The sequence below is a fragment of the Barbus barbus genome (genome assembly GCF_936440315.1).
Source record: "Barbus barbus genome assembly, chromosome: 20".
Taxonomy (NCBI): Eukaryota; Metazoa; Chordata; class Actinopteri; order Cypriniformes; family Cyprinidae; genus Barbus; species Barbus barbus.
In genome coordinates, this window is record NC_136748.1 from 21,413,481 (window position 1) to 21,425,345 (window position 11,865).

Consider the following 11,865-nt stretch of genomic DNA (forward strand, 5'->3'; position numbering starts at 1 on the left):
TGGCCACCTCAGGATAGCGCCAAACAGCAAAGCATCTTGGGAGTCTGAAAATAACAAAGAGGTGCATCTAAATTAGACGTGCACACCCCTGGGGCACTCAGCATGCATTTCAGCAGCTATGACACTATAGAGGCTATAACAGTTATTTTGGAAATAATGAGGACATAAAGTGTACAAATTTTAAAGGTGATTTAAAGACAAGGGTTTTACTCAATCCCAAACAGTGACACGTTTTAAACAATATCATGAGTTCCTCTGAGAACACAGACCTTTACATCTATGTTGACACCTTTGATTAAAAATAAAAAGGCAAACTCTTTGTTACTTTGTCTGTAGTTGGAAATAATGGGAAAGAGATAAAAGAGAAGTGTGTGGGTGAAATGATACTGTGACCCTGCTGAGGGATTTGCAGTGCATCCAATTATAGATGTTCCTTTGGGGGTGGCCATTGATCAAGACCTGTAATGGCTCATAATGAGAATGCAATCAGTTTGTCTCAGCAAAGTATCCACAGAGCGTATTGGAGACTGTAGTGTTTTATTTGTGTGTGTCTTGGGTTTGCAGAATGGTCTCATATCGATCTGAGTGTTCTATGGATAATCTATAGATACTCTGAATACACACACTAATAGACAAAGAGCTCACTGAATTCACAGCACAACAGTTCTTGATTTGTCTTAAAAGCTCCTCACATTCCATCCATCACTAATCTAAATTCTTAAAGGCATAGTTAACCTTAAAATGAAAAATCTATCAGTAACTCACCCTCGTTACTTTTTTTCTTCTTCAGTGGAACACAATATATTATATTGTCTTTTTATGCTATAAAAAAAAATCCTAATTCTCATTTATAAAGTAGGAGGATGGCAGGTTCATTCTTGCCTATTTCTTGTAGAAATCTTATATAAAGTGTAGAAGATATTTAGTCAATGTCCAGTGGATTTTTAATAAAATGTAGCATCCCATTCGTCGACAATCATATAAATATTACCACATTATGGTATTCATTAGCAGCCAGTGTTATCTAGATAGTCAGCTTGCTGATGATTCAGGAACTTCGGACAAATAAATGCTATTTTTGCAATACGTACAATATGCAATAGTTATTTATATACATAAATATGCATCACTGTAATGGCAAGAGAAAGTAGAATAGAGCCGGTGGAAAAAAACAAACAAAACTTAACAGTCACTACCCAGATAGTATGTGGATGTGGGCCACTTAAGGAAATGATCACATGTGGGTCTCTGTAGGCAAAAATGGGGTGTTCACGGCAATGTGTAATCTGAATGTGACCGTAAAGTGGCCCATGTGGTAAATAGTAAATATGGCCCAAATACTGCCAACCAAATGTGGTCCACCTTTGGCAAAAATGTGGCCCAATCGACAAAGGATAATCAGGGTGTAAACCAAATGTGGTTCACATATGTTTCAGCAAATGTGGCCCAGGTATATTAAAACGGCCAGTTTTGGCAAAGATGTGGCACAGTGAGAAATGGCTAATGTGGCTGTGAGTGGCCCTTATATGATGCCACAAATGTGTCCCAGTTATCCTAAACCATATCTGAGCCAGTTTTGGCAAACATATGGCATGGTAAGCACTGGCTAATGTGGCTGTGAGTCTAAAGTGGCCCGCATATGAGGCCACAAATGTGGCCCAGTTGTCCAAAACCATATCTGGGCCAGTTTTGGCAAAGATATGGCATGGTAAGCACTGGCTTATGTGGCTGTGAGTCTAAAGTGGCCCGCATATGATGCCACAAATGTGGCCCAGTTATCCTAAAACATATTTGGGCCAGTTTTGGCAAAGATATGGCACAGTGAGCACTGGCTAATGTGTCTGTGAGCCTAACTTGTCCCACATTTGACATGGCAAATATGCCCCATATATTATGAAACAGATGAGGGCCACTTCTGGTTTGGATGTTGCACTTGACACTGGCTAATTGAAATGGAAGTATGAAATTGTAAATATGGCCTAATCGAATTGGGCTACTTTTAAACATGCTTTTAATTGCAGCTTTTTTATATGTGTACTGTACAGCATAAAAACAGAAGTGCACTATAATGATAGCTACTGTCAAGGTCTCTGTTAATTTGCATTTTGTTTTCCTTTTGCAACTTTCCCTTGTTGTGTTGATTGTATTATTCTGTTCAGGTGTGCCTAGTTAATTATCCTTGTTTGGTCTGAGTACTTAAGTTCCTGTATGTTCACTTTGAGTTTGTTTGGTCTTACATTTACATGTCTGAAATGTTGCTGTCTTACATTGTGTTTGGATTTACCCTTGTTGGATTAAAGACTTATGATATGTAACCTTTCTTCTTCGTCGTGTGCTCTTTAACACAGTGTAGCCGTGACACTTACAGACTTACTGTGTAGGTAGAGTCTGAGTGAGAAGCATTTAGGTTCAAACTTGTGAAGGATTTATTTTAAAGTATTGGAATGTGTCTTTCAATATTTATCTGTGACATTTGAATTGCTGCTCGTGCAAAACCTGGGTCATGATGTTTTTATCAAAGTAGGATACGTTTCTGGAACTTATTTGAACATTTAGGGAGGACATTTTTAAATTTCATTTTTAAAGTATTGTTGATGCATAACTCACTTAAGGCTTAGTGTGGCCAAAATAATGTATATTTATGGTTTATTTGGTTCATTATTAGCTAAAATGTGGCTGTGCAGTGGCCTGCTTTTGGACCACTGCCAAAATTCCACCATTCCATGCAGCATGTGGGCCACATGAGGAATGTGGGGAAGACCAGGGTTAGAATAAATATCAACTGTGGCCCTCATTAGGGCCAGTTTTGGTTTATTTGGTTGGCTTACAGAGCGGCAGTGCTAAGGTTTACTTGAGCCCCAAATCTGGCAAACAGGACCTTATTGCCCAAATGCCATTATTCCACATGGTATGTGGGCCAGAATTAAAATAAATGTGGCCCAGATTTGGGCCAGTTCTGCTTTATTTTATTTATTTGTCACGGCTGCCATGCGGCCTTCCTATGGCTTGCTTGTGGCCCAAATTTGGCAAACAGGTGTGGACCACCCAAATGCCATCATTCTACATAGTATGTGGACCAGAGCAAGGTGTTAGATCTGGGCCGGATCTGGGACAGAATTAAAATCAATGTGGCCCAGATTTGGACCAGTTCTGCTGCATTAGGTTTATTCATGGCTGACATTGGGCCTTCCTTTGGCTCACTTGTGGCCCAAATTTGGCAAACAGGAGCGGACCGCCCAAGTGCCATAATTCTTCATAGTATTTGGGCTGGAGCAAGGTGTTGGATCTGTGCCAGACCTGGGCCAGAATTAAAATCAATGTTGCCCAGATTTGGGCCAGTTCTGCTTTATTTGGATTATTCATGTCTGATATTGGGCCTTCCTTTGGCTTACTTGTGGCCCTAATCTGGCAAACAGGAGCTGATTGCACAAGTGCCATCATTCCATGTGGTATGTGGGCCAGATGAAAGTGTCAGGTGTGGGCCTGATCTGGGCCCAGAATTTTGCTATCTGGGTACAGAAATGGGTCTCTCTTCTGTCAATTCATGGCCAACTCAAAACACTCTGAGGTCACAATGATCTTTTTTAATTATAATGAAAATTTATGCTAATTCTGACAGCACATGAATTAGGCAGAATGTTCACCCTGCTTTTTTCCGTGCAATGAAAGTGAATGGTGGCCAGGGGTTGTCAAGCTACAAGAAAGGTTAAAATGTTTCATAACACAAGTCTATATGAATCATGGGCTATATTCCAAGTCCAAACAATAGCTTTCTGGAACAAAGAGAATGCAATTTAAGTTGTTATTCATTATATGGAAAGCAGTAGCATCAACATTCCCCTTTCGTGTTCCACGAAAGACAACATACAGGTTTAGAACAACATGAGGGTGGGCAACTGATGACAGCAGCACAGCCAATCATAACAATTTGCATGACATATCATAATGGGGGCACCGGCGCAAAAATTAAAACAAGAGGGCAGAGAGACTAATTGTGTTGAAGCCCTGATATAAATCATGTGAAAGAGGCATTAGCCTAGTTCACTATATCCCAACCGATCTCTGAAAAGGTTAGTCTAAAGTAAAAAGGCATACATAGCTTTTGAAGGCTTTTCAGAGCTAGATATGCAACAATGAGCATAATCATCCTTTATTTGCACAACAAATTACATTTTCATGCTTGGCTGTGGTCATGGCTTTATCTCTCTTTATCTCTCTCTCTCATTCAGAGGATAGACATAATGAGATAATTTCGGACTTCCTGTTGTAATCAGTGTCCATCATTTAATTATATTATAATATTAGAATTCTCTCATGACTAAACATATCTGCTACTTGGCAAACACAGAGCCAATCTGAGTATAAAATCAGTTTGTTATGGTCAAATGTGTGGGCGACTGGGCGTTCCCACCACAAACAATTAAACCATATTTTCACACTTTTCCAAAGCAAAAATAAACTTTGAGACCTAAAACAGTTTCCGGATAGTTTTAATGTTACATCACCTTAAAAAAAAAGAGTTGAAATTTATTAGTTTAAATTAAAATGACCTGATGTGACATAGAGGTTCCTGTAACACCTGCACAGGTGTTTTTTATGTAACAAGGAAAGGAAAATAGGAAGAGTGATCTCTACCCTGCCTTACAACTGATATCCTTTTTTAATATCATCAAATGTTATTTTTCAACTGTGATGGGACTTAGAGAGAGAGAAGATCACATTAACCTCCTGCACTCACTCTCTCTCTGTCAGTTTCATTCTCTTTCTCTCCCTTTCATAATCATCCCAATCTCACATCATCTCCCCATTCTTCTCCTACAGGTGTGGATTTCCCCTAAGGCAGTTTACATGTCACACTGACCAAACCGTAAAAAAAATACTCACATCTGCTCAAACACACAGACATTCTGACTCAGCTATAATAGAAACCCTTAGTTCGAGATTACAGTAGATATTAAAGCCTGGTGCATTCTAGGATTCTAGATGGTTTTAGCTATTTACTTAAATACTATATGAATTTAATTTTCAAAACAATCACAGATGCTGTTGTGCTGATCTCTGACCTCCTTTGGGTCAAGGGTAATTGTAAATTCTTTGGTAATTGTAATTGCAAAAAATTAGAAAATCCTCTCTACACATAACGTTGTGGTCATATAGCCTACCCTATTTATGTGATGTGACTTATCAGATGCAAAACATCCCTAAAAAGGTTTGAATTGAACCCTGCGACAGCTTTTCATTCTAAGTCAAATTTGGCACAAATAAAGCTATTAGTATCACTGAATCCTGTCGCCATACTGCCCACCTGCACAAATATACTGATCTGAGAAGATGTCCTTGCATTTATGTGTGCAAAGGAGAAAATTGCTTGTGTGTCCTCACTTCATGGCAACACCAAAGAGCTGTAGTCTATGTCAACATCGGACCCTGTCCAACAGAATACTGTGGGTTACTACAAGCGTTTTCAACCTTTCCGAAAAACTATGCATGTGTGCATGTCTGACTGATATACAGTATCAGTTTTTCCAAAATAGAAAAGCATTTAATTAGATATGAAATACTGAACAGACCTCAATGAACAAAGCACAACTTTTCAACTTAAAGACACAAAAGCATCCACAGAGGCTTAATATCAACTTCAACCACATGAAGATGCTCCACACAATAATGAAACTGTGACCTTATTAAATTCATAAATTGAACACAGCACATTAAATTGCAGTTATCTTTGCAAAAATAAAAAATAAAACAATTGTTTAAACAGTTCCATATACAAAATATTGTATACACATCATTTATTTTATAATCATTGCATATATAATGTAGAAACATGCATAGTGTGCAGCATTTCAAGAACTCACCTGTGTCTTCCACGGCAGATTGCTGTCAGGCAGTCGGGGAATAAACACTCTGATTCAGCCAGCTCCAGATGTTCTACCTCAACTCCCTCTCTCTCTCATCCTGGGCTTTTTCTGAGCCCACATCCTTGCAATGTGCCGTCTCTGTAGGGCTTCAATCCCATGTATTCCACTGTGTTTACTGCCCACGTGTGATATGAACGATGTACTGCATCGGGATCTTTGGAATACAGGTTATCAAACGCGTTCGGGTTATATTTATATACACATATTTTCTTAAAAACACACTAACAAACGCAAATGCATACCCATAGAAACGACGTTCTGTATATTTAAGCAGCGAAAGTTCTGCTGAAGCTTTTCGTATTAACAATAATTTAAATTTAACATAAAACTTATTTACATAATAAAATGTTGGAAGATTTTATGTCGCTGTCATCAAATTATTCAGTTGCCAAAAGCAGGTTTCATGAAATATGTACCAGTTAGGGGACTCAGGTGAGCGCCAGAACAACTTTGGCGTCCATTGATTCAGCTTTCCGCGTTATGGCCGCTTTCATGCTCGAGTTCAGTTGTATTAGAATTGCTCGCCCAAGCGGAATAAACGATGTAGCCTTCTATATTGCCATAATTGTTTCACGTTTACACCGTGAAACTACTTTTTAAAAAAGTTTTTATTTTTAATATTTCTTAATTAAGTTTGACATCTTGAATACAAAAATCACAGCCATATCACCCTGCAGCCAAAGACCGGTTGCCTACTGAAGCTAAGCAGGGTTGAGCCTGATCAGTACCTGGATGGGAGACCTCAGGTGAAAACTAGGTTGATGTTGGAAGAGATGTTAGTGAGGCCAGCAGGGGGTGCTCACCCTGTGGTCTGTGTGGATCCTAACGCCCCAGTATAGTGATGGGGACACTATACTGCCAAAAAGCACTGTCTTTCGGATGAGACGTTAAACTTAGGTCCTGACTCTCTGTGGTCATTAAAAATCCCATGGCACTTCTCGTAAAGAGTAGGGGTGTAACCCTGGTGTCCTGGCCAAATTCCCTCTACTGTCTATCATGGCCTCCTAATAATCCCCATACACTTGATTGACTCTATGACTCTCTCTCCTCTCCACCTGTAGCTGGTGTGTGGTGAGCGCACTGGCGCTGTTGTAGTGTGGCTGCTGTCGCATCATCCAAGTGGATGCTGCACACTGGTGGTGGTTGAGGAGAGACCCCCCCACATGATTGTAAAAGCGCATTGGGTGTACAGCAATACACAATAAAGCGCTATATAAATGCATCATTCATTCATTATTTTGTGTATCATTAACAGTGCTCATGAAAACTAATTAAAAGAGACAAATTATACAAACTTATTATGCATAAAAATTACATTGCACAAGCTTTATTATGCATAAAAAACATGCACAACACTATAAGTGTACGTTGGATGGTTTTTTCTTTTATAAACAGTCCCACATAATGTTCCAGAAAGCATTAGAATATTACAGAATGTCAAAGAAACTTCTAGAATGTTCCCATGCTTGCAAAATGTAAATATATGAATAGATTAATATTAATACAGCCACCACAAAATTAGACTTCGCACCCTTTTTTACTTTGAGATCATTCTGAGGTTAAATACTGATTTAAAGTCATAACAAGATATAGTTTAATAACTATGATACTGTTTTTGAAATCAAATCCTTTCATAGATATGACAGGAAACACTTAAATGTAAAAATAGTCAATCTTAAAAAATAAAGCATAGGCTAAATAAACGCAAATAGGAAATGAAAACTATCGAATAGCCTAAGCATTTGTTCTATTCTGTCCTAAACTCCTGTGTCTCATATTTTAGAGCAGTCAATGCAATTTGAGAAAATTTTGTGTGTGTGTGAAAATATTCAAATGTAACACCCTTTGTAACTTTGGAAACCACTCCTCATTATTATTAAACAAAGCCCACTTCGATTTCACATATAGACTAAGAGCATTTACAACCTTTTCCCAAAAACCTAGATACATTTACTGCTAAATATATGATGACACTATGATGAAATATATGCAAAACTATGATGACACGGTATTATTGATTTTTCTATGCTTAATTTTATTGCAAAACCCCTTTAATACACTGCTTGCTGCCCACCTGTGGCAGGAAAGGTGCACTGCATGTCATCTTGAGGTTCTTTTATTTAAGCCTGCATTAACGCACATAGCATTGATTAGAAATCCACAAACAAGCATAGATGCATGCTCTTAGGTATGTTTATTATGAATGCTGTTTTAATCAGATCATTCAGCAGGGTGTAGCCTAGTCATATATTTTCAGTGTCCTCAGCCATGTAGTCATCAGGGCTGAGTAGTGCTGTCGTCATAGTCATGTCTGTTCCAACACACAAATATACAAACTGAGTTGAAAATGTTTTCAAAAATTTTCTTAAAAATTTTAATCTAGACATTATATTTCATTTACACATGACAGCAAATACTCTCAATCTTATTGAGAAGTGAAAAAGAATGGAACTGACAGCTCATTGCCTGATGTCATCATATTGGGTTTCACCGTAAATGTCATTCCAACTGTCACCTCTGACCCCAACAGTGGTAGAAAGAGCTCTAAAAAAAATACATTCCAAAAAATGTAGTGTAAGTAGCTTATTTAAAAGTACTCATGAGTATTGAGTAGTGAGTGCTGAGTTGTTAATTCTACCCCCTCATATACACTGTAATTAAAACATTTAGAAAACATTGTACATACTGCAATTCAAATGATCTTTTGAATGAATGAATGAAGAATGAATAAGATCTGTCATCCAGCAGTTTTAATTTTGACTGCCAACTCTTTAAAATACATCACAAAGACATGAAAACGCTATTAAAGTTATGAAGAATGAAAGTTATTCTCAGTAAAATCATCAACATTTAAATCTTAAAGTAAAAAAAAAAAAAAAAAGATTTAAAATCAAGTGTAAAGCCATTGAGACAGCATGCTGTTGTTACACATAAAATATTAATGTTTAGAACAGTGCAAATATCCTAATACAAAAACCATTAGAAACTCATATGAGAGCATCACACACCATGAGAAGGGTTAAAATTAGATATAAAAAAGAGCCAATTTCTCTCCAAAACTTTTAGTATTTTGTGATAAAGAAATGAGAATCACTAACCATAATAATTTGTTACAATTTAAACATAAATGCACATTGTTCTATAAGGAGGGCATCACCTTTTACACATTTACTCAAATTGTTATGCTGATGATACAGTTTGTAAGGAAAAAACTGAAATGGAACAAATGAACAAAATGTGTTGAACGTGAAAATTGATTTTGCGCAAGTGCAGTTGCTAAATGAGGTGGGTTGTATAAAATGAATCCAACAAATAACATTGGCACTGATGCATTAACGCCACGGGTCATCAATAAGGTGCATACTGAATCTGGTCCTCCATATTTCCAAGTGTGTTATAGTGTTCCCAACACACTTTTTCACAGCACACATTGTGCGCTTAAACTCGTCAGCATCGAGTCAAAAAGCTGCCGACTTCTCCAAGTGACTGCTGCCGAAAGCATGCCAGAGAGAGGCGCAGCAGTGCAGATCGCGTATCTCTCTAAAAGGGTCAGAAACTGAGAAACCCAAATTCTCTTGACTGTTTGACATATAAGAGGTCATTGTAGGCTACTATAAAAACATCCTGTAAGTTTCAAAACTCAAAACTTTCTCGTTAGTCTAAAAACAGATTATATTGAAGCTGCCAAAATGTTAGCTTCTGGAATGTACTACTCTGTGATGTAATAGTGTGGATAAACACCACCTCCGCTAAAGATCAATGCCTGCTTCTAGGCCCTCCCACCGAGTCGCACATGTAGTGTTTACGAGAGAGGCAAGTGCAGGTCTATGCAGAAACCAGACGATAAAGATGGCTCTGAAGACAACAAGACACTGTGTAGTGCCAAGCTGTGGAAAAACAGTGTTTCCTTTGCCTTCCTTCTGATCCCGACATTAGGAAAGAGTGGATGAACATTATTTTTAATGAAGATCGAGACTGTGTCAGAAAGGAAGTGGGAATTTACAGCATTATGAGCTTGGCACTTGCGGAAGTTTTCTATGCACAATTTGATTTGATGAGTGTCACAAGACCAATTGCTCTCTCTCTCTGTCCAATTACGTTGATGGATAAAAATAAAATTAAAACAAGCATTTGACGACCACAAATGGAGGGAAAATAGCAGAGTAAAAGTAAAGATACATCACTTAAAAGTAGGCTACTCAAGTATAAGTAAAAGAACACAATTATTAAGCTACTCAAAAAGTACAATTTCTAATAAAAACTGCTTTTTAATTTCTAATAAAAACTACAATTACAGTAACGTGAGTATTTGCAATTTGTTACTTCACACCCCTGGTCCCAACAAACAAATACAAATGGTTTGGTATATGTTTTATATTGCTAAATGTAACTTGCGTTAGATAAAAACATCTGCCAAATGTTTAAATAAAAAGAAATAGCGCGACTTATATAGCCTAACATATATAAAACCTGTAGAATGTCAGTAAATTATTTTTTTTTAAAGTTCTTCTTTAAATGAAAATTTTATAATTTATCTCTACTTTTATAATATCTGCTTAATTTAATGTTTAACTACTGAATAAGCATTTTGACTACCTACTGTAAACTGTTGCAGTGTTCATTAGAATGACTTACCCTTCATCGCCCACAGTGATGTAGTCATGTTCATTCATTCCCCAATGACCTTCAAATCTGTTATAACACACACAAACATAAAGCCATAATGGTAATTTCTTAGTAACATTTTTTTATTAAAGATAACTTTGTTGTATTTCACATAAAATGGTTAACCAATTAGGGTCTAAATACTATAGACTATAATTACAATTTTATCAACACCAACGCTTTTCATTAATTTTCACATTTCACTTAATTCACCACAGCCATAATAGGTGATATTTAAATTAATATTTTAGGGTTTTTTGCCCCTTATTGTGAATATGGAGGACATTTTTGTTCATTTTGGTGCCATTTTTCACCTCTAAGCCCTGCACCCAAGTCATTTTATGAAAATAGAAAAAAATGAAAGAAACAGAAAAAGATAATGCACATAACATAGCCATGTTAACATCACAGCAAAATTTCCACAATCATCAATTTGTAATTTTATAATTTATATAAAATTTAAACAAGGAATTAAGTGTTTGCAAGTATGAAAATTTGCTACCGTTCACAACAGATGGATGCAAACTGCACACAGACACATGTTTCATGTCCGTCCTCCCATGCGGTGTCAAATTCATGGAATTCTCCGGAAGAGTCAGCACAACCTGAATAGACATGCAGATTATTTCAAATATTACTAATTTGTTGTCCAGGATTAAAAATACACCCAAACACAAAAATACTCTTTTACTTGATCTTGCAGAGGAGTAAACCAGTGGTCATTTAAGCCAGTGATTGTCTTAGAAAAACACTACCACAGAACGCAGTGAAGTTTTGTAAAAATGTGGGCATAGTTACATTTTACCAATAGATCAAGTAGCGACATCACCTTGTGGGCTGTTTGTGGTATCCTGAGTGGGCAGCATTTCTTTTCTGCAGGCTGCATTACAGCAGACCACTGCTGTAAGCAACACAAACAATCTCAGCTGAAAGACAGGACAAATATACAGAGACATTAACATGGATTGATTTTACATCACAATTGTTGTAAATATATGCTGCAAATCATATACAAAAATCAACATAACAAAGGCAATCTAAAAATAAATTGCACATAAAATTGCATAAAAAAAAGTTTCTGCCCCATATAGGTTACTTCTATGTTACAGAAAATTACATGGCACTGTATTGCAGAAGAAAACTAGACCCCAAAACAGCATCTTGTGAAAGAGACCCCATAAACATGCCATTTAGGATAAAAATTGTACAGTACCATGTTGTGCTGAGGCATGGTGAGCAATACAAGAAGACTGTTCAATCAAACACTAATAGACAC

General features: G+C 37.1%; 1 protein-coding gene across 1 annotated transcript; it reads right to left on the reverse strand.

Moving 5' to 3' along the window:
* Positions 1 to 7,224: 7,224 nt before the first annotated feature.
* LOC306886243 (uncharacterized protein) lies at positions 7,225 to 11,865 on the reverse strand. The gene is made up of 6 exons (XM_079443194.1): positions 11,803 to 11,865; positions 11,419 to 11,515; positions 11,092 to 11,194; positions 10,560 to 10,616; positions 8,381 to 8,468; positions 7,225 to 8,235 (listed from the first exon to the last, which is right to left on the reverse strand). Exons 1-5 carry the CDS (start codon positions 11,818 to 11,820, stop codon positions 8,384 to 8,386), a joined length of 360 nt encoding a protein of 119 aa, XP_079299320.1. The 5' UTR covers positions 11,821 to 11,865; the 3' UTR covers positions 7,225 to 8,235; positions 8,381 to 8,383.